The sequence below is a fragment of the Bubalus kerabau genome, chromosome X (genome assembly GCF_029407905.1).
Source record: "Bubalus kerabau isolate K-KA32 ecotype Philippines breed swamp buffalo chromosome X, PCC_UOA_SB_1v2, whole genome shotgun sequence".
NCBI lineage: Eukaryota > Metazoa > Chordata > Mammalia > Artiodactyla > Bovidae > Bubalus > Bubalus kerabau.
Window position 1 is genome coordinate 98,234,535 of NC_073647.1, and position 24,514 is coordinate 98,259,048.

Here is a 24,514-nt window from a genome sequence, read left to right on the forward strand (position 1 = left end):
TGTGGTGTTGGAGAAGACTCTTGAGAGTCCCTTGGACTGCAAGGAGATCCAACCAGTCCATCCATCCTAAAAGAGACCAGTCCTGGGTGTTCATTGGAAGGACTGATGCTGAAGCTGAAACTCCAATACTTTGGCCACCTCATGTGAAGAGTTGACTCATTGGAAAAGACCATGATCCTGGGAGGGAATGAGGGCAGGAGGACAAGGGGACGACAGAGAATGAGATGGCTGGATGGCATCACCAACTCTATAGACATGAGTTTGAGTGAACTCTGGGAGTTGGTGATGGACAGGGAGGCCTAGCATGCTGTGATTCATGGGGTCGCAAAGAGTGGACACGACTGAGCGATTGAACTGTACTGAACTGTATAAATTAATTAGGGGCTTCCCAGATGGCCCAGTGGTAAAGAATCTGCCTGCTAACCCAGAAACCACAGAAGATGCAAGTTCGATCCCTAGGTCAGGAAGATCAGCTAGAGAAGGAAATGACAACCCACTCCAGTAGTCTTGCCTGGGAAATCCCATGGACAGAGGAGCTTTGAAGGCTATAGTCCATGGGGTTGCAAAGAGTTGGACATGACTGAGCGACTGGGCACAAATAAATTATACCCCAGTAATAAAAGGTAGTAGGGAGGAAAGCAGAGGCCTAGGTCTCCTGTCAGCTTCAAGCAAACTTTGGCTTACCTGATTTCTTCTAGGTTCTGGATATGGCTGCCTGAACAAGCTATTGCTGCTGCTACTGCTGCTAAGTCACTTCAGTCGTGTCCGACTCTGTGCAACCCCGTAGATGGCAGCCCACCAAGCTCTGTCATGCCTGGGATTCTCCAGGCAAGAACAGTGGAGTGGGTTGCCATTTGCTTCTCCAATGCATGAAAGTGAAAAGTGAAAGTGAAGTCGCTAGCAACCCCATGGAGCCTACCAGGCTCCTCCGTCCATGGGATTTTCTAGGCAAAAGTACTGGAGTGGGGTGTCATTGCCTTCTCCACAAGCTATTGCTACCACTGATTAAAAAAATCTTAATGCTAACCTTTTAAACTCATCCAAGAAGCAGCCCTTTTGTATCCACTCTGGCTCCTATGACCAGCAAAGTGAAGGGTTGTAAGGAAGATTCTGATGGGAGAGAGAAGGCATGATAGAAGGAGAGGGGGAGGCTATGTAAATCATTAGATAAAAATGGTGTTTTCAGATATACATTGCTTTCAGCTACCTATAGCAGAAAGAAGCTTTATGATTTTTAGATAGCTTACCCACTGTTACCTGTGCTCCCTCCTTCTCATTCTTATGCTTTTATAAACTGAGAAGGAAACCCAAAGTGATAGACTAAGAAGTCTTAATAGATGCTCTCTAGAGTCATGGGGGCTAGAAGTGGGTGATCTTGCCCATCCCCATTGGAGGAAGTCAGATTTCACCTCTCAACTTACTCCCCCATAAACTAGGGTATAGTCCTTGCCTCCTGCGATATGCCAGCCTGCTCTTCAGTGACTCAGCATATCTTTAAATATACCCAGGCAAGGAGCTGCTCTGAGACACAGTAAAAAAATGTTTTAATCTGTTTGGGGTGTTGAGAGGCAGTCAGGAAGGTCCTCTGTTAACACTGGGTTCCCAAGCAAAGTCAGGATTGCTATGAGCTCGCTCTCTATAGTAAGAGGCTTGTTTTTATTCTGCTGTCTGCTGTTTGCCAGCTGTGTAGAGCACAAGGATGAGAAGGGGGATGGTTCCAGGCCATGGGAAGAGTCAAGGAAATTCCTGCCCAGTGATTATGTGGGGGATGGGGACCTATGTGGGCAACTGGTTTAAATGTAAGGGCTCCAAGCTCACCAAGAGCCCAGACCCTTTGCACTGGGTCGTCCTGTTCCCTGTGGAGGACCATGACCTCTAGCTGAGAGGGGGGTTCTTCTCAATCTCCCTGTCTTCTCAGACCAGCTCAGTCTTGCACTTTGAAACAAGTGTCAACTAGTAAAAGATTTCAGCTGGGCTTAGGGAAGTAACTGAATAACTCTCATTACCAAAGCAAATCATGCTCCCGTTATCTACAATGACCTCACACTTACATTCCAGCCAAAGCATTTTGGAGACAGAGCTTTGTGGAGGGGAGGAAGGGGCAGCAGTGGCCTGAGGAAAGGTTCATATAATTTAGTCACAGTCTAGCTACATGTTTTCCGAAGTTTTCCTGGTCTAGTGGAATAATAATAATAATGACAAGGAGGAGGAGAACCATTTATCAAGTTTTCATTCTGGGCCAGGCACTGGTCAAGATTTTTTACATGCATTATCTCACTTATCTTCACAAGAACCCAAAGAGAGAAGTATTAATATCTTCACTATATGAATGAGGAAACTGAAAATAAAATTAAGTGGCCCAGATCACAAAGTTGGTAACTGTCAGGCTCGAGATTTAAACTAAAATCTGTCAGATGCCAAAACCTATGTCTGAACCTCAATATATTTATTATACTTTAACCCTGATGCCAACTTTTTCCTCAAGAGTCCTAACCTCCCTGTTGTTTAGTAAAAATCCCTACCTCTGTGAGGTATGTCTACAATAATCCAGATGGGCATTTTGGAGTTATTGATAGGGATTTTAAATTTAAATTGCTAGAAAGCAACTGTGGAAGTCATCTAATGTGAGTCCCAACCTCTTCCCTGTCTACATGCTTTCCACCAACTCCAGCTTCTTCTTAAACACCTTCAATAAGAGTGAATTTACTAATTAAGAGTGATACTCCCAATGGACATAAAGAATGTGATGAATAAGAAAAAGTGAACTAATATTTCAGCATCTACTAAATGGCATGCCCTTTATATAAGCTGTTTTATTTAGTCTTAATGGTGTATTGTGAGGAGTGAAAGTTACTCAGTTGTGTACGACTCTCTACAACCCCGTGGACTATACAGTCGATAGAATTCTCCAGGCCAGAATATTGGAGTGCATAGCTGTTCCCTTCTCCAGGGGATTTCCAAACTGGGGTCTCTTGCATTGCAGAAGGATTCTTTACCAGATGAGTTACCAGGGAAGCCCCTATACTGTGAGGAGAGCATAATACAAATGAAGGAGTTGAGGTTCAGAGGTTAAGTTACTCACTCAGGGTCATACATGTGATAAACGGCTGTGGCAGAACTGAGAGCCAGATCAGATTTGATTGCAGCGTCCCTTGTACTTTTCTTTAGTTCCTTCTAAATGAGGAGGAAAAGCCCCTGGGGTAAGGAAGGATGTAAAAATTTGCCTAGGTCCTTGATCTCACAGAGATGGCAAATTCAAATGCCTAGGAGTTACTTCGGAGAAGGCGATGGCACCCCGCTCCAGTACTCTTGCCTAGAAAATCCCATGGATGGAGAAGCCTGATGGGCTGCAGTCCATGTGGTCGCAAAGAGTCGGACACGACTGAGCGACTTCACTTTCACTTTTCACTTTCATGCATTGGAGAAGGAAATGGCAACCCACTCTAGTGTTCTTGCCTGGAGAATCCCAGGGATGGGGGAGCCTGGTGGGCTGCCGTCTATGGGGTCGCACAGAATCGGACACGACTGAAGCGACTTAGCAGCAGCAGCAGCAGCAGGAGTTACTTAATTAATACAAGTAACCTAAATGAATAAAGCTGCACGCTCCACCTAGAGGAGTACCTCGCTCCTCACCTGCAGCTGGTCATTGTCATGAAGTAATGTGGTTCCAATAATGCCAGATCTTCATTTCCAAAGCTGGAAACCTGAATTTTTATGTGAAATATTAGCAACTAATTTGATAAACCGCCCCCCCCCCACACACACACTCCAAAACTCATTTGGTATTTGTTGAAAACTTCCAATATAGGGTGAATCTACTATGTCTTCCTTTTACTGAACTGTAATCTATCCTCACTGGTTTTGCCCTTTGGGGTACTACAGAAAATATCGAACTCCTTTATTCCATGACAGTTCTTCATATATACTGAGACAATATTTATATCCATTGCTCCCTGCTTCCCTTCCCATATCCAACTCAGCATCTCAGCTTCTTCATGCTTTACAAGAGGAGATGTCCATGAATAATGGGGTTGAACACTACATTGTAAATATGGTCTGACCATAATTCACCTCTTTTATTCTGGATTCTACATTTCTATTAATCAAACTTATGATCCATATTTGTTTTTGGCACTTAGGTTGACTGACTGAAACTCAATAAATAAATATTTATGGATACCTACTATGTAACAAGCTCTAAGCTATGTGTTTTGTATAACTTACACAAATATATCCATGAAACAACTTTTGCCCTAAAAAAGGGCACAATTTGAAAAGATATATCAGAAGCACAAAAATAATTAAAATTTAAGAACTGAGTACCATATCAATGGAGAAGGGAAAAAGGGCTGAATCTACAAGATATTAAGCACTAGTTATTGACTTACAGTTAACCTCCCCCATGTCATCTGATTCTCTCCTCACAAAAATCTTATAATTTACACATTTTGAGTCTTAGTTTACAGATGAATAAAACTGAAGCCTATGTTCTTTTAACCATATCATGTCATATAGATAACATTCTCAATGGATTATGGGATGAGAAAGTTCATCTCATATGACACTGTTTCTGAGCTAAGGCTAGAAGAATGGATAGTATTAAAGTTGGGATAGCCTTCAAGGCCAAAGGAATAATAGGAAAAACAACAAATTCAAAGAAAAAAAGAGTGAGGATGGTTTAAGGTGACAGACCTATTTGGCTGGAGTTAAAAGATTTTTGCGGGGGAATTATAAGAATTCAGGCTAGAAAAGCAATCCAGGTCATGAAAAGCTCTGAACACCAGACTTAAAGAATCTGTATTTTAACCTATTAAACAAATGGAGAGGAGCTGCAATTTCAAACATGCATCGCATAACTGCTCAGCAAGGTTTCCTCTGTGCTAAGCGTTGAGAATACAGAGATAAACAGAGTTCTAACCCTCAAGGAGCTTATAGACTAATGGATGTTTAAAGAAGATACTAACAATGTTATAACTGAACTTTGAGAAGGTTAACCTGGTAGGATGAATACAATATGAATCAGAGAGCAGCACAGAGGACTAAGGAAAGCATGCATGAGGTTGCTGCACTAGTCAAGGCAAAAGGTGATAAAGACTGGAACTCAGGGAGGGGGAATGACAGAGAAAGCTTTGGGAAACAACAACACATCATTTCACCACCTTAATCCCCAAAGCATCCAGTGTAGCTTTTCCCAGACACTGTGGGGTCATTTTTGATGATGGAATATTTCAAGTCAATCTAGCACCTCAGCAAGGCTCAGCAGGTGTCCAAAGCAAACAGCATGAAAATATGTGTATGGTTAAGGTTTGTGGTTTATTGTTAAGTAGTTGATGACTTAAATATCTCAGTCTAAGTTGGTCTTTTTTACTTGAAGGGCTAATTAAACAAATCTTTCAAATGAACAACTGGAAACTCCAACAGACTACCCACTTGATAACCTTTGTATTTTTAAACAGAAATGAAAGGGAAAGAGGGATAGGTAAACAGACTCAAAATATGTTTTGGAATCCTATCTGTACCCAAACGTTAAATATCAAGAATTTCTATCTTACTCCCAACTCTCAGTTTATGCGATCTCATCATCTAATTAGAAGTTGGTCAATGCTTCAGAGAAGGGGACCAATAAGACACTTTTGGAAAGATGCTTTCTCTTATGTAATGCTAATTTTCAAAAGAAATGCCTAACTGGTTGTCATTTATATGAGTGGGAAGGTTGTATTTTCCTTTTAAAAAAATCTGGAGAGAAGCAGACATTCACAGTATCCTTCTTTCATCTCCAAGGTAACAAAAAAGTCACCTGACAACTACATTCATGATTTCCTATGGGATCCTGCACAACTAATTTGGGCTAAAAGAACAGAAGTAGCATTTTTCTCATTCTGGGAAGTTCCCTTTCTTACTTAGGGCAAATTCCATATGCTGACATTTTTTCCTGATGCTTTTGTTCCTTTTGTCCAATGTCTGGTAGGACATGGATTCTGATCATTCTCCCTATTCTCTGTCCAATCTTGCTGATGCAGAAAGTCAATTTTTAAAGAAAGGTGAGAAGCAGGGCAATACAAAAGGTGGAATAGAGGGAGACAAGTCAGCCGGAGAATGGAAACAGAGTAATAAAATGCAAAGAGGTTTGGCAGTCAGTAGTCTCAACTTTAAGCTCTGGTCCCCCTAATTACTTACCATGTACCATTGGATAAGTACCTTTCCTCCTAAGAGTCCTTAAAAGAAGATAATGTATTGTAAGGACAAGTTGCTCAAATGTTTGAAACTCAGGCACAATGTTTCTGCATTAAAAAGTTCTATAATATGACTAACACTCATTTCCCTAAATGTAGTAAAAAATTATATAAATTTGGAGCTGAGCTACCTATCTTCTAATATAGGCTCTTTCACTTACTTGTTCTATACCCTTGGGCATGTTACTTAATTGTTCTGTTCCTGTTCACTCACCAGTGATATGACAATGATAATCATGCTTACTTCAGAAAGTTATTTTGAGATTTCTATGAATCAGCACATGTAAAACACATAAAAGAGTTCCTGACTTCAAAAAATCAACTATTTTATTTTTCTTACCTCGGATTCTCTCCCATTTAAGCAGGCATTGAACTGTCCAGGTTTCTAGTAGGCTCTGAGATTTTTAACCCCCTTGAGCTTTTTCAATAATTTCTATAGTTTTGCTTTCCAATCACTATTATAAATGATTAGCCCCATCACCCTCTTTATGTCCCTCCACCTCCACTTTAATCTCCAGGATTTAGCTATTCCATGAGGATCAGCAGACTATAATAGGGTCAGTGCATAATGACAAGTCACCAGTCTCTTGAGATAGTAGAGGTGAATGACTAGCTAATCTGAGAAGTTGTTAGTACTAAACAGTAGTTAGAACCTCACAGTTACAAGCCAGACTTCTGCTAACTCCTAGCTGCATGACCTTTGGGCAAGTCACTTAACCTCTCTGAGTTTATTTACCAAGGTTTTTGTGAGAATTAGTTAACCCCTGTAAGGCTCCAAAATTTGGCACATAGTAAGCACTATCATTATTATTGCTGCTAATTAGAGGCTAATTACTTTACAATATTGTATTGGTTTTGCCATACATCAACATGAATCTGCCACGGGTGTACACACGTTCAGGATTGGGAACACATGTACACCCGTGGCGGATTCATGTTGATGTATGGCAAAACCAATACAATATTGTAAAGTAATTAGCCTCTAATTAAAATAAATAAATTTAATTTAAAAAAAAAAAAGAAAAAAAATTCTTTGTTCTGAGCGGGTAAATACTTTTCCAACATAGAATTTTCCAAAGAAGCAACAGACAGCTAACCTTCAGAATAGGTTCTGACTAAAGAAATGAGCTTTCTGTATGACTGGTCAATTCTTTTCCATCTCTATGCCTCAGGAACCTCATTCATAAAATGACCAAACTGGACAAGATGGCCTCCCATGTTTCATAATTCTAATATCCTACAATCTCAGGCCATTTATGTTCCAGATCTCTGTAAGTTTCATCTCAGATCAAAGTTCAATGACCTTTAAAATCTGCTTACTGTGTTTACCATAGATAAATTATTTTCACATGTTGTTCAGTAAAAACATAATAGTAATATTTTGGTTTGATTGGAGGCAGCAGCCAGTTTGTGTGATGTTGTAGGTTTTATTCATTCTTTAGTTTAATTACCTGGTTTAACATTTGGGTAAGAAGAAGAAACCCACTGTATCCCCAAAATGGGGTCTCAGAATAACACTAATTAAAGGACCAAGCTGCTGCTGCTGCTGCTGAGTCGCTTCAGTCGTGTCCGACTCTGTGCGACCCCATAGACGGCAGCCCACCAGGCTGCCCCGTCCCTGGGATTCTCCTGGCAAGAACACTGGAGTGGGTTGCCATTTCCTTCTCCAATGCATGAAAGTGAAAAGTGAAAGTGAAGTCGCTCAGTCGTGTCCGACTCCTAGCGACCCCATGGACTGCAGCCTACCAGGCTCCTCTGTCCATGGGATTTTCCAGGCAAGAATACTGGAGTGGGGTGCCATTGCCTTCTTCAAAAGGACCAAGCTAGAATCCAGGAAAACTGAGTCTGTGATCGAGTTATCCTGCCAGCTTATTGTTTCACCCTAGACAAGACTCCACTCCTCTCTAGCCCTGTATAAAATAAAAGGGAGAAGGGAGGGGGCAACAAAGGTCTAGGTGATTTCTAGTTCAGTTCAGTTCAGTCGTTCAGTCGTGTTTGACTCTTTGCAACCCCATGGACTGCAGCATGCCAGGCTTCCCTGTCCATCACTAAAAAGATGATTTCTAAGATCTCTTTTAATCTTCTTGAAAAGCAGAAAGATAAGGGCACTGCATGAAAACTGAAAAGAAGACAATAGGATGTTCACCAAATAACTCAAACTTTGTACATCAAAAATCAACCTCTTGATTCCTACCCCACAAACACACACAAAGCGGCTTTACCTACAATCTGCATCATCTCAGTAAATGGTAGTCACAGTTTTCAAAGTGCTCAGATTAAAAGCTTGACAATCAGCATTGACTTTTCTCTTTTTCTCACAATGAGTATCTAATCCGTTAGTAAATACTGTAGGCTTTACCATGAAGACAAATCAAGAATCCAATGTCTCAACTCCTCTACCAATAATCTCTGGTCTAAGCCACCATAATCTCTCACCTGGATCACTGCAGCAGCCTCATCTCCTTGCTTCCCCTTCATTCTTTCAGTATTTTCTCCACACAGACAATAAGTAAACAAACAAATGTATAAAATATCAAAGAATGGTAGATATTTTGAAGAAGAGGATCTGTTAAAGTATCAGTCAGCTCATGTTATCCCTCTACTTAAAATCTTCCAATGACTCCCCATGTCAGAGTGAAAACTGAAGTCCTAAACAAGACCTGAGAAATCTCTCATTAACTCTGATTTCATCTCATCACTTTCCATTACTTAAAATTCCATCCAGGCCTCTCTGCTACTCTCCATCATACAAAGTATGCTCCTGCCTCTGGCCCTTTCTACTTGTGGTTCCCTATGCCTGGAATGTTCTAATTTCAAATATCCCTATGGCTCACTTCCTAATTCCCTTCAGGTCACTGCTTAAATATCACCTTCTCAGTAAGGCCTTTTATAACTAACAAATGTAAAATAGTTCTTTCCACTATCATTATATGTTCCCCACACGCTGCTAAATTATTCTTCATGACATTTATCACCATCAGATATATTCTACATGTCTGCTCTCACTAATTTGTAAACTCCATGATGGGAGGTAATTTTCATCTGCCTTGCCCATTGCTGTGTCAATGGTGCCTAGTATAGAATTTGATATATAAAAAGTTCAGTATTTGTCGAATAATGCAATCTATAAAGTAGGATGGTAAGACTGTCAGCGACTTGAATGCCCACACAACCCAATCCATCAGTCCAGTAAGTGGATAAAAGACCCAGGAGCCTTAAGAGCTTCACGAATTTCTAGTGATACTAGTTAAGGTTATTTTGCCTCTCTGACTCTCCTATTTCCTATCTATGAGGTGAGCAATCTGTGTGGTAGAAAAAAAAAGAACACTTGATTTGAGGAACAAAGAGTGGGGCCAAAATCCCAGCTCTGCTGTTTGACTTTAGACATGTTACTTAACTTCTCTTAACATAATATTTGCAATGGAAATGATAGAATTGTAATAGCATGAAGAGTATTAAAATAAAGTAAATCTGACTCTTTGTATAGGATAGAAATGAGGATGAAATGCAATAATGGAATACGAAACCATTCTGTAGACTGTGAAATGTTACTGGAATATGTCCAACGTCACTATTCCCTGTTCCACATTGAGAGAAAGGTGACAGGAGTTAAATAGTGCTACTAAAATGTTTTGTACTTTGGAAAAGAACATCCCAAATTAAATACTAAGTACCACTGTAGCTTATTTATTGTCTGGTACCAGGAGGTTCTGGCTCAAGTTTTCCTGTGATATGCTGAATCCACCAAAGGAGTCCAACTGTTTCCAGGGAAAATCTGTCACAGGACACTTGCAGTCCCTCAAGCATCCAGATAGTGGGACTACACTTCCATAAGCAAGAAACTACTCAACTTGCAGAAAACAAAACCCATAATTAAGAAGTGTGTCATTTTAAAACTACATCATCTAATTTAGCAAAAGCCTTATTAGAAAAAGTTTTCATATTCCCCTTACTCCCAGAATTGCTTGATTTGTGCTTCTTGCTTCCCTCCCTTAACCAATACCCTGAAATTCAATTTCTACAGAACCTCAAAGCAAGTCACCATGATCAATGGAAAACTTGAGAACCGAATAATAATTCTTGATTTGATCACCACACTGGGCATCTTTATTGCCTTTCATGACAAACTTAGACCTATTCATCACCCTCAATTTTAACTAATTCCTAATATATTGCAGTAAAAGACATCAAAACATGTTCTTAGCAAGTGCAACAAAATAGCCCAAAATGAGAAAGAAACTAGTAAATAACTTGACTGGCATGGCACTATTAAAAAAACAGAAATAGATTCCAACCCCTTACTCCAGTTCACTCATCATTGTCTTTCCAGAAATACTACCTTCTGGTATCTGAAATATCCATCAAGATCTATAATTATTGCTTGAGTTTAACCATATCCCAACTTAATTCATATAGGATAAGAAGCAATGACAGATAATACCGTTAACCACTTCCACCTATGTTGATCCATTTCTTTTTTTAATATTTACATTTAAAAAATACACAACACATAATCCAACATCTCATCATACTGGTATCACAGTGTTGCTATTCTGTTTTGTTTTGGTTTTAATAGGTATAAGCTTCTTGAGGACAGCAATCTTGAGATTCTCACTGAATTATGTTCCCTTTACTGTGATCTCCAACTAGTACACAGATGGGCATATAGCAGGTGTTTAATGAAAAGTGGTTGATTGATGAATACTTTTTAAAAATCAGTTTATTAAGGTCATCTCTAAAGACAACTAGGTCACAACAGGACCTCTTCTTATGTGGCTTGCAGTTTACTTACCATTTTCAGGACACAATAGCTATAGCTGATTAGTTATGACCCTAAGCCCAGAGTGTTAATGAAATCAAATTTCAATCCCTTTATAGGTAAATTTTATCTCTTATTTATGGTTATGGAGTGCATTCCTGAAAAAAAGTCCAAATTATATGAGAGTAAATAAACCACTTCTTCATCTACAAATACATACCAGAAGGAGTGGTGGCATTTACTTTATCTAAGGGACACATATAAATACATAAATACACAAACTCAAACATAAGCCAAATATAGTTAGTTAGTGATTTCTTTGGTTTAGTTTGCATCTGTTACCTCTTCATGTTAGTTTTCTACATAGAAATTATTATTCCTTACCCCCTTGCTCGTAGTTCCCAAATCCAAATGCTAGTAGTTCCCAAATCCAAATACGAAAAAGAGAACTACTAACTGCATAAACCTTATTAATATGTTCCTTTCCTACTGTTCTCTAATGACCTGAAAATTTTAGATTCTAATTCACAGTTGAGGAAAGTTGAGAACAGTGTCCTTATGCAGCCTTCATACCAGATGAAACAAAGTATGCTTTAATTTTCAGCACAGCAACAGAAACCTTTTGCCTCTTAAATCCTAGAGGTGTTCAAAACTCAGGTAGTTTCAGGGAGCTTGAAAGATATAAAATCAATTTTCAAAAAATCAGTTATATTTCTATACATTGGCAATGAACAATTTAAAAGGATACTAAGAAAATTGTATTCATAATAGCATTAAAAATTAAAATATTGAGGAATTAATTAAACAAAAGAAGTGCAATATTTATACTCTTAAATCTACAAAACACTGTTGAAAAAAGTGAAGATGATATAAATAAATGAAAAGACATTCCATGGCCATGGATCAGAAGATTTCATGTGGAGGTGCAACATTTCCCAAATTTATCTACCTCCTCTATTAGCCTCCTCTATTAGAATCCCAAATGACTTCTGTAGAAATTGGCAAGCTGATCCTAAAATTCATAGAGAAATTTTTTAAAATCCACATTATTCAAAAGCAATCTTGAAAAAGAATAATAAAATTAGAAGACTCACACTTACTAATTTCAAAACTTATTAAAAACTTACAGTAATTAAGACACTGTGGTATTGGTATAGAATCAATGTAATATAGCCCACAGTCCAGAAATAAACTTTCACATTTACAGTCAACTGATTTTACACAAAGGGTGCCAAGATAGTTACATAAGGAAAGATTCAACAAATGGTGCTGTGGTAATTAGATATTTACCTAAAAAATTAAGTCAAAAGTGAACAAAAATCTAAATTTAACAGCCAAAACTATAAAACTCTTTAGAAGGAACCCTAAGTGTAAATCTTTGTGACCTTGGATTAAGCAAAACCTTCTTAGTCATGATACAAAAATCATAAGCTACATACAAAAAAATAGGTTGGGCTTCAAAAGTTTGAGTGTTCTTTAGTGAATACCATCAAGAAAGTGAAAAGACAATGCACATATATGATAAAATATTCACAGATCATAATTTGTTACAGGATTTGTATCTAGAATATATTTTTTAAAACTCTTACAACTCAGTAAGAGTAAGACATATAATCTAATTAAAAATGACCAAAGACAAGAGTATATACAGTCAATATGCACATAAAAAGATGCCTAATATTATTATAATATTATTAGTCATTTTGAAATGCAAATCAAAGCCACTTTCAGATACTTCTTGACACCCACTTCACACTGGGATTAAAAAGACAGTAACTCCCAGAAATAAACCCATGCACCTATGGTCAATTAATCTATGACAAAAGAGGCAAGACTACACAATATTGGAAACACAGTCTCTTCAGCAAATGGTGCTGGGAAAACTGGACAGCCGAAGGTAAAAAATGAAATTAGATCATTCTTTAACTCCATACACGTACAAAAAAGCTCAAAATGGATTAAAGATTTAAATGTGAGACTGAACACTATAAAACTTCTAGAGGAAACCATAGGTAGAACACTGACATTTATAAAGCACAGCAACATCTTTTATGATCATCTACCAGAATAATGAAAATAAAAATAAAAATTAAAAAATTGGTACCTACTTAAACTCAGAAACTTTTGCACAGCAAAGGAAACAATAAACAAAATGAAAAGATAACCCACAGATTGAGAGAAAATAAATGCAAATGATGTGACCGATAAGGGATTAGTCTCCAAAATTACAAATACCTCAGGATGCTTAACAGCATCAAAACAAACAACCCACTCAAAAAATGAGCAGAAGACCTGAATAGACATTTCTTAAAAGAGAACATACAGATGACCAGGTACATGAAAAGATACTCAACATCTTTAGTTACTGGAGAAATGCAAATCAAAACTACAATGAGATATCACATCACACCAACCAGAAAAGCTATTATCAAAAAATCCACAAACAACAAATGCTGGAGAGGGTGTGGGGAGAAGGGAACTCTCCCACACTGTTGGTGGGAATATTAGTTGGTACAGCCACTATGGAGAACAGCATGGAAGCTCTTTAAAAAACTAAAAATAGAGCTACCAATGACCCTGCAATCCCACTCCTAGGCATATATCCAGAGAATATATGGGGGATAATACATATACACACATGTATCTATTCACATCCTTATTCTCTAGTCTCCTTCACTATTCACCTGAAACCACCACAAATTTGTTAACTAGCTATACCTCAATACAAAATAAAAAGTTCAAAGTTTGAAAAATAAAAATAATTGGCAAGATGTGGAAAAATTGGACCTTCATACATTGCTGGTGAGATTGTAAAATGGTATAGCCACTTTTGAAGACAGTTTGGGAGAGCCTCAAAAGGTTAAACAAAGAGTTATCATATTACCCAGAAACTTTACTCCTAGGTATATAGCCGAAAGAATTAAAAACCTGTTCACAAAAAGAAACTTGTACATAAATGTTCACAGCAATATTATTCATAATAGTCAAAACGTGGAAACAACTCTAATGTCCATCATAGATAGTATGGTACATGCATAAAATGGAAAGTATTGAGATGTGCTTCAACATTGATTAACATTGAAATATTTATTCTACATGAAACTAGTCACAAAATACTACGTACTACATGGTTCCATTTATAAGAAATATAGCCAAACCTATAGAGAGTGAAAGTAGACAAGTGGTTGATAGTTGCTCATGGTTAGGGTGGGGTTTGACTGTTAAGTGACCAAAGTGTTCTAAAATTGATTGTGGTGATGGTTGCCCAACTCTGAGTATAATAAAAACCACTGAACTATATACTTGGGTGAATGACATTATTTACTGTGAATTACGTCTCAATAAAGCTGTTGATTAAAAAAATAAAACTCAAGTACTGTATGATCTAAATTGGCAGCATTCTCAAGTAACCAGCATATGCTTGTCCAGATTAGCCACTCTCAACACTGCTCTGCCCGGTCAGATGGCAGCAGGAATCGGTGTGAGAGAGAAGGGATGGCAACACTCATGAGTGTGCAAGAAATTATGCATAAAACACAAAAATTGGGCATAAATCTATATACAGCAGCCACCAAATGTAGTCTTTACTAAGCAAAAATATCATCTGTCAAGTGGGAAACTTTAATAAAAAGTGTTGGGAAGTGTCACTCTACAGAGGTTTATCCACATGATAAACAAATGTTATAGAAAATGCAACAAATTCTACTCCCTCGACTAATAAAGGGATGTTCACTAAGCACCCTTCTGGCATACTCAAACTTACATGAGTGCTAGTTTATAAACTGGAAGATGCTGAGTCTTTTCTCTGAAAAGAGTGCTATATAAATATGAGATTTCATAATTATCTTCAATATCACAAAATCCAATAAGTACTGATAACTGTATCGAGTTTTACAAGCAATGGGGGGGGTGGGGAAAGGTCAATTTTATGTCTCGGATGACAGTAACTTACTCTTGAGTTCAACATCTCAGAACTTGATGTAATGCTGGCAGGTAAATTCTGAGGCAGATTACTTTCTTAATACCTTTCTTTGTTTTAAATGATTAATTTACATATAACTTCACCACACTAGCCCAGCCAGACACTTTTAGCAAGCACCATCACATACAGATTAGGTGTTGCATGTGAAAGCCCTGCAGAAATTTGACCCACACAGACCTGTCTCAGAGGTGGGAAGGTCCAGTTTTTCTCAAGTTTTGAGAAAAGGTTGCCAAAGTAGCCAGTAGACAGAGAGAGACAGAGAACAAAAGACAAACAGCAGCCAGCAAATTTCTTCATTAAATCACCAAGTCCTCAAGCATCTAGTTCAGCTCCCTCAGTAACTGTTGAATCAGGCTCTAACCTCAAGGTAATTCATTTTGCAATCTCCTCAAGTCATCTAGTCTTAAAAGAAAGGTGCTGGGGTTGATCTGATCTGTTAATCTCTAGATTAAAAAATATTCTTTAGGAGCACGCCACAGGTATAATGAGAAAAATATCCTGAAAAGTAGAAAGAAGAGTCTATATTTCAATGTCAAAAGCATGAAAGGAGTAGAATGAAAGAAAATCAGGGACAGGCAGCACTTAAGGAAGCTGCAGACAAAGAGAAAATGGTGGAGGTAGTGGGTGGGGAGAGGTTTCCCTTTCCCTCTCCAACCAACCTCACAAAACTTGATTTTTATTTGCTCTCTATTTTTTCGGAATCATGATTTCAGGTCTGGTTATAAAATAAGCTCCTTCCTTACCACACTGAGCCAGTGTTCTGCTCCCTGCTTAGCAGAGTTCCGAATGAAACTGATGGTCTTGATATCACCATAAATATCAATAATAGCAAAATTGCCCATGTCCCTAACTCCAACTCACATATCCCACCAAGAGCAGACACAGTACAAGTAAGAGTCAGGGGACCAAAGAATTGTTTGGTTTAAATGCACATATGTATACCAGATAAGAAGATTACCACTGGGGTGGGGGTGGGGGAAACATTTTAAAAGAAAATTATATGTGCCAGCAAATTAAATATATTAATATCCAAGTTTACAGCTCAAAAAGAATGGAAGTCTCATGAGGTAAAATTAACACGGGCAAGAAAGCACCCTTAAGTGACCCTGCAACTGGAAAGCTACAAGCTTTTTCAAAAATATGTCTCACTAATGTTAACCTTTGGCAGAGCTGAGAGAGATACTCTGTAGACAACTAAGAGAATTCTATCCCTACATCTTGCACATATTTCTAAATGAGGTACCACCCTGTGTGACTATCTGGTGCTTGAGTTCTGATTACTGGTACCCAGAGAGATCTCACCAGTTATTTGCTGACTGTGAAGAAAGGATGCTTCTTCCCAACATATTGACCCTGAAGGTCTATAGACAGAGAGCATCATTCCCAAAGCAAAACTCAGATTTACGAAACAGACAAACTGCTCCTTGCAAAATAGTCATTAAAAAGCTGCTTGATAACTGCAGAGAGGAAAGTAGATAGAAAGGGGAATTAATAAAATGACCTCTTTTGAAATAACTAATGGAGAAAGGCAGGATTTGCCAGTTTTAAAGCATTACTAAAATTCTACCTATTATGAAGACCAGAACAAATTATCAACAGAAAAATTAAAATGTTATTTTTGCATCTGGATTATTTATTTAAACTCCAACTTTAATTCCTGCATAGGCTTCTCTTGGTTTCATCTCCCGAGAATAAATATTTGTCATATTATTATGCTATTTGCTGGGATATAAAGGGCCTTACTTCTGCCAAATGAGACAGTGGTCAATTAACAAAGTTGTAGTCTTGTTTGATCTCTGAAAGAAGACAGCTTCATAAAATGTTATCAGGGTTTCATACAAACCCTATCACTTTTTATTATTCCTTCCACAGCTCAAACCACATGCTTATATATATATATATATATATATATATATATATACACACACACATACACAAAAGGGACCATCTAAGGCCTTTCTCCTCTCGACAGAAGCATTGTAGATGTATAAGAACACAGAATTATTCCAGAAGTTCACACACAATTGGAAAAGGGAGGAATCCAACATATTATTGAAAGTCTCTAGAATGTTGAGATTTTTCACTGAAAGATGGCATATAATGCATGTAATACAGAGAGAGTGGAAGTTCTAGCTTTGACTTAAGAAAAATTCCTTCCCTTCACCAAATTGTGCCCTACAAAATGTGAGAAAGAAAGAGAAAGTAAAAAAATATCAACTTTTAGATTGGGGCTGGTTGAATTATGATAAAATCGATAAATTTTCAAAAACCCAATTTGAAGATTTTCTATATTTTACACATGAAAAATCTTTGTCAACTCACAAGACAGAAACACCAGTTTTACCTTTCACTAGACTCCTATAACCAATACAGCAATCACAAACCAGGAGAGAATAAATAATCTTGTACTTTCTTAGGTTACTACTTATTTCTCACTATTTGAGGTCATTAATTTATGCAGGTTCTAGAAATAGAGAAGTTTTTCCATGAAGATCTGAGATAAAATCACCTAGCTTACTGCACACCTGGTGGGAAGAACTTTTTAAAAACTCTCTATAGCCACTTTTCTGAACATTTCAGGTTATGCCTTTGAAAACACACACATCCCTTATTGTGGAATCATTCATATTCTCCCTGTTAATTGAGTTACTTACTTAGGTGTTAAGGGAGGCATACAGAAAAGGGACGGTTCCAGTGACTAGGCAAGTCATGAAGCACCTTATACATTCCACCCCCTCCCCCGCCCCGCCAAAAAAAAACCAAACCAAAACAAACAAACTATTCACATTAAAAAGGGAGTTCTGCTGACAAGCAACAGCCCTTGGGGGGGAGGGGTAAAATATACTCTAGCAAGTGAATCTGTTCTTATAAAATGAAGACCTTTTGTCCCACAGCATGCCCACTTTGCAAAAAAAATTTTTAAAGACTGAGAATATAAATGAACCCTTTGAAAATCTTGTAAGTCAAACCTTAAAAACCTAAAAAATGCAAAGCCTGGTTAGAAGCTATATCTTCAGTAGCCCAGGAAAAAATATTTTATGAAATCCCATTCTCCTCTTTCTTTTCTAACATTGTGCTATCAATCTTCCAAGAACAGAAGCATCAGTGAAAGTAAGCAAGTTGTTGGTTTAAGTCTCCAAACAAACATACTAAGGCTAATAAACTGAAAATGTCACAGGTAAAGAAAATAGCTACAGAAACTCGGAACAAGACTCAAGTCCATGAAGACATCAACACCCAGCAGTTCTGAGGAGTTAGTTCCCCAGTTAATATTCCCTCCCTCACAGAGATTAACTAATATCTTAGTTTGCTCAGGAAAAAATCTTTAATTTTTTATAAAATTAAAACAGCTTTTTGATCTCCAAAAAGCTCAGTTGCAGTAAGGAAGAAATTTTAACAGGCAAGATGAAACTGACTGCTACTTTTTTCATATCCTAATTAAAACTCTTGGGCAAGAGTAAGGCTCACAGGTCCCTAACAGTTCTTACCCAATTTGTTACCATGTTTTAAAATGCAAGTATATCCTTAAAATGAAGGAATATAGTGAAGAATATTTCCCTTCACAAAAGCAGATTTCTGAGCACACTGCAATAGCAGGAAATCCTTTTAAACTTTTCCCTCAACACTTTTATAAGTCAGACTCAAGTCTGGTTAAATTGTTCATTAAAAGAACATTCTCTTCCTTATAGATCTGATGCAAACTCAAAGTATGAATTGTGGATCTTTTGTAATTCATACAGAAAATAAACACTTTACAAGAGAAATCCAACTCTTCCATCTAGGTCCAACATAGTCAAACTGTGAGAGCAAATCTTAGCTATCGTTTATGAGGAAATTTGTCATTTGGTTTTCCCCTACCTTTGCCTGCTCTAACTGTGCCTGGTTGGAGTCTGTCTCCTGACCTCCAACCCTGGGGCAAGTCCTCCTTGTTGCCAGCAAAGGGACTTCACTTCATCTTCCCATACAGCGGCCCTCACAACCCAGAGACCACCTTCTTCCCATAATCCCATGCTTCCTTTCATCTCTTGGAGGAAGCGGGTTGAGAAAAGCTTGGGCCAGTCATTTTGCCTCTAACCTGCCAAGACAAGCTGGAGGGGCAAACCCCAACAGACCTTAAGAGGAGAAAGTGCCCACATTTCTTGTCTAGGGTCTCTGATTGGGGGGAGGGGAGAAGGAAAAGTAGTGGAGGGCTTAAAAGGGTTTATTTCGTAAAATGGCCCTTGGAACTGGATTTAAATTTGGAGCCGGCAGGACATGGAGTACCAAGTGGCAGGGAAGATTTTAGGAGGCTTAGTGGAGAGTTGTCAAGTCAAGGAATCTAGAAAGGCTTGCACCAGCATCCAGGATTCACAGCGGTGTGGGCTGGGGCACACAGTTGGGGTTCAGAGAGCAAAGGTCAATCTTTGGTAGGCCAAGAGTCCAGGGAAGGCTCCAGATTTAAAGCGGCCCTTTCTGTGAAACTCTGTTAAGCTCGCCCAGGAACAGAATGTTCGCACGGGGAGGAGAGGGCTGACTCTAGGCTTAAAAACATTTTTAGGAGGAGAGACTTACCGCATGTCCCCATAAGGTCCAGAATAGTTCTCCATCCAGGGACCCATTTCGCTTTTGACACAACTGGGACTTGGATAGGGCACTCTGCTCACCACGCCGCCGGGATACCACACATCGGGTGGGGAGAAGTCGCCTTCTTGGCCCGCCAGCCCCTGAGGTGGCCGAGTGTAGCCGTATGGGGCTACAGCCCCTGCCTCGCCTGCACTGCCGCCCCCGCCTCCGCCACATACAGCTGGCCCATACAGCTGGCCTTCTTCGGCCGTGAAGAGAGTGTGCCAGGAAGAGGAGGCGGCGGCTGAGGGTGAGCCTGAGCCCGGTCCTGCTGCACCCCCGCCATGCAGGCTCGCCAGGTCCCCATAGCGGCACTGCGCTGCAGCGGCCGCCCAGGCGCTGCCGTAGTCCAGCGGGTTCTCCAGCTTAATGCGGGCATGAGGATGGGGAGGTGGTGGAGGGGGCGGCGGCCCGGCCAGGGCTAGCGGAAAGTTGTAGTAGTCGCGAGTCTGATAAGCTGCTACCTCGTCCAGTGCTCCAGACTTATAGAGAGACAGGGTGGATGGCAGCTCAAGTGTTCCAGAGCCCCCTGCTTCGCCGCTGCCAGAGCAGCCCAGGCTCTCAGTGTCCAGACCTTTGGTGTAACCTGCCTTGAAAGGGGAATACTCAGCAGTCTCTTCAGTGCCCTTGCTCGGGCCATCATCCAGCAAAGAATCTTTGCATTCAGCCAACGGGGCACAAGGAGTGGGACGCACCGCGGCTGGTGGACCTCCCAGGAGCGGGGCGTACATGCAATCCCCCCGAAGCTGCTCCCCAGGACTCAGATGCTCCAACGCCTCCACACCCAAGCCCATGGACACCGACACTGCCTTACACAACTCCTTGGCGCTGTCCGAGATGGTCGAACTGCCTCCTAGGTAACTGTCCTTGGAAGAGATGGGAGCCCCAGTGGCCTCCCTCGCTCTCCCGCTGCTGCCTTCGGATACCGCCTCCTGCTGCTGCTGCTGAAGAAGTTGCATGGTGCCGGCCTCGCTCAGGATGTCTTTAAGATCGGTGGAGCAGCTGCTTAAGCCGGGGAAAGTGGGGCCCAGCAGGGACAACGTGGATGGGGCAGCTGAGTCATCCTCATCCAGAGGTGCTGGCAGCGGCTGCTGCAGCCCCTTGCCGGCAGCAGAGGCAGCTCTGGGCTCTGGGACGCAGCCACTCTCCGGGTGACCCTCGGGGGCTGAGTGATGTTGTGAAGGCTGCTGTTCCTCTTCCAGGGCCAGGTAGCCTGTGGGGCCTCTGCTCTGGACTTGGGGAGAGCCATCCTCTCTCTGCTGCTGCTGTTGCTGCTGCTGCCGTGGACTGGTCTCCTGCTGCTGCTGCAAACGGGCGCCGGGAGGTGCTGCACTCGAGGCCTCAGGGTGCCGGGGGAGTGGGTTCTGGATCACTTCGCATACACTCTGAAACAGGTTCTGGAAAGCTCCTCGATAGGTCTTGGACGGTGGCCGGGGGTAGACCCTCCCCAGCCCTAACTGCACTTCCATCCCGAAGCTTGGCTCAATCTTTTACCTAATTCCTTTATCCTGCTCCCCTTTTCTTGCTGAGAAGAGTTCAACAGGCTGCAGTGCGTAGTTGCTGCAGCTAGTTGCCCACCTGCGGGAAGCTCCTGATAAGGAAACTTGCAGGAATAACCACTCCAAAGCGTTCTGACAGCCTCAAAGTCTAGTGCAGAGAAAACACGCCCTGGACACGATCTTCCCTGGTAGGCTCACAATCTGTTCCTGAATACTTGTAGGGTAGATTCAAAAGATGCTTCTTGAAGGTAGGGGGGACCCTCCGTCTTCTGAATTTGTTATCCACTGAAGCAGGTGCAAATAGGAGCCTGGTTATTTTCTCTTTGGTTTATTTTGGGTTTTGCTGTTGGGTTTCGTTTGTTTGGTTTTGGTTGGGGCTTTGTTATGTTTTGTCCCTTTTCTTTCTTTCTTTTTTTATTTTTTTTTGCGGGGGGGGGTGTTGGCTACTGAAGTCCTGACTGCCTTTTCATCGCTTGATCTCTGGCCCCACAAACTGGTGGGAAGGAGGAGCAGCGTGCAGGGGAGGTGGAAAGGGAGTAAGAGGAACCAGGGGGTCTGACCTGCGTACCGCCTAACCAGCCAGATTCTGGCTGCAGCGCTGAAGCAGCTCCCAGTTCTCCTGGCACCCCAGAGCCGTCTTTGCAACGTGCAGCTAGCTCGCCCGCTCGCAGCCAAAGGGAGTTACCTCTCTGCAAACTCGGGCTGGCCGCGCGGGACTGACTGGAAGCGCGGGGGCGGGGGAGGTTGAGGGGGCTGAGAGGAACAGACAGAGGCAGCAGCCGTAGAGGAGACCCTGGGGGTGGGGGGCAGGGGGAGGGGAGGAGGACAAAGGCAGCCGTCAGTCCTACCCGGCACTTTCCTTGCTTCCTCCGAGTCTCTAGCAGCTTTTAAAAACTTCACCGAAGAAGAAAGGGCAGCTCCGGGGCGGCGACTTAGAAGCTGCCGCGGTGCAAGAGGCGTTGGCTGTCGCCAGAGCCCGCTGGGGTTGACGCGGTGCGTCCCTTAGGCTCCTGTCCCGCACGGAAGCAGCTAGCTCGTTCGCTTTCCCTCGGTCGCTGGCTCTGCCTCCAGGCTTGCTCCGGACCCTCCGGCGCTCGCAGCACACTGGCTCCCCGGGATCTCGGAGGGGGTGCTGGGAGGTGGAGAGCAAATGCAACAGTTTGCTAGTCGGGTCCCGCCCCCGCCGGGCCTGCCTCCTTGCCTTTCCACCTCCTTTCTCCCTCCCCTCCCCTTTCCTTTTCTCCCCTCCCCTGAACGCGCAGGAAAGCCGGGTGGCTTTGGAGAAACAAGTGCTGGCGCAGCGTGGGTGAGGGCAGAAAAGGATTGGTCTAGCTTAGGAGGACCCCAGCTCCCCGACTATCTCTTGCTTTTCTGGACCAGATTTTTAAGCGACAGGGCTAACTCTTTAAGCTTTAACTCAGAGCTTTATTTTAAAGACAGGGCCACTGAGCTCTCAGAGGCCAGCATTTACCAGATTTGGTTCTGAAGTCCAATCTCAAAACAGACCCTGTGCACGTGTGGAGGCGGAGGGAGTGGGAAAGGGAGATAGAAGTATAGAGGAAATACGAGATCTCCTTCAGTGAGGGACTATGTTCAGGGCAAGCCCACCAAGAAGTGCAAATGGGAGGTCTCCTACAAACTGAAGAACTAGCTATGATGACCAAGCCAGCCTGTACTTGTTGAAACCTTTCAGATTTCTCCATAGGGGTAGATTGGGCCTTGTGGGGTGGTATCAGTTGCTCTAGGAACCCTCTGCCTGGGAACCAAAGGTAATCTCTACCCTCTTCTCGTCCGTTTTTCCTGTCTAGAGTTACTTCTAAGCACACACTTCTCACTCATCCAGATGTACAAAGGAAAATCACTCAGAAGAGCAGGCAAACACCTGAATACTAGAAATACTTGTCATGTACACAGAGACCTCAATTTTGTCCAGGGTTTTGCAGACCTTTGCTTATATACAGGCACTTGCTTTTCCAAGTTGCCTTTGCATATTTTAAGTTTGCAAACTGCATTATTCAAGGAATGGAACCTGTATAACACTGCTTTTCTTCCTTTTTGTAGACAGCCAGAAGTGAAAGGTGATGTGGGCTATCACAATTGTTCTTTTATGGAAGAGGTCTCATCTTCTCTGTGTAAAGTGGAGAGGCAAGTGGGAATCAAAGAGCAGAGAAAATGACAAGGTTGATCTATAGAGAAGAAGGTGTCCCTTGGTGTCAGCAGGGTCTCTGGGCCTTCCTGGCTTTTAAAACCCTTAGACTTCTGGATCTGGGCAGGGTCTGTCTGTCCCAGAGAACTAGTGGAGTTTTTCACATGGGCCTGTTCTGCTTTTTGCAGGTTTCTACAGAGTCTTAACTTGTTCACAGCCAAGCATCATGAGAATTTACTTACAGTGACCAAAGGAAGTAATACTAAAGACAGGGATGAGTGGGCATGATCTGCTTTATTTCCCAGATGAAGACACTGAAGCAAGGACATAATTTGTTCTATGTTTCACTTTAGTAGAACCTAAACTACTCTTCCATCTCACTGCTATTTGAGCTAGACTCATCAGTATCAAGGGAACTTGGGAAAGGGCTATAAATGAAACTTCCAGAAGCCTGAGGAGCTTTGTATCTGAAGAAATGAAAAACTGTCTTCTGGGACTTCAATGACTGAACATCCCAGATATACCCCCTTTGTTGGTAAAGAGTCTCACAAGATACTCTTATGGTTAAGGCACAGTCTTATTCTTAAAGATGTCCAATTGTAACAGGGCAATTCTCAATTCCTTATTGTAATGGAAAATGGGAGTATGTAACTGAAATGCACAGATACTTTGAAAACCTTATTTAAATAATCAACACAACCTTTAGTTCCATCAAAACTTTTAATGAAGGTTGTTCAAAGTTAATAAAGTAAATTGGACTGGCAGGAAAGTGAAATGTGAAAGTGAAAGTGAAAGTTGTTCAGTGGTGTTTGACTCTTTGTGACCCCATGGACTATACAGCCCCATGGAATTCTCTAGGCCAGAATACTGGTATAGGTAGCCTTTCCCTTCTCCAGTGGATCTTTCCAAACCAAGGATCGAACCCAGGTCTCCTGCATTGCAGGCGGATTCTTTACCAGCTGAGCCACAAGGGAAGCCCAAGAATACTGGAGTGGGTAGTCTATCCCTTCTCCAGCGGATATTCCCAACCCAGGAATTGAACCAGGGTCTCTTGCATTGCAGGCAGATTCTTTACCAACTGAGCTATCAGGGCAGGAAAGTGGAAGAGAAATAACGTAGGTCTCAAAGCCAGAAATTTGTCTTAAGATTGACAATGAATCTCTTCCTCTCAGTAAGCTTAATTTCTTGCTCTGTGAAATGGGGTGGGGAGAAGGTAGATGCTGGATCTGACAGTCTTTCAAACACTGACAATTTAGAGTGCTGTGACTCACTTGAGTTTTCTTCTTATCTACA

General features: G+C 41.2%; 1 protein-coding gene across 1 annotated transcript in view; it reads right to left on the reverse strand.

The window, feature by feature from the left end:
• The window catches only part of AR (androgen receptor), a 224,647-nt gene extending 202,441 nt beyond the window's left edge, over window positions 1-22,206 (reverse strand). Inside the window, exon 1 of the mRNA XM_055563642.1 lies at window positions 19,526-22,206. Within this exon, the coding sequence (XP_055419617.1) occupies window positions 19,526-21,045 (1,520 nt within the window). The 5' untranslated portion in view covers window positions 21,046-22,206. The remainder of the gene's footprint in view (window positions 1-19,525) is intronic.
• Window positions 22,207-24,514: the final 2,308 nt, after the last annotated feature.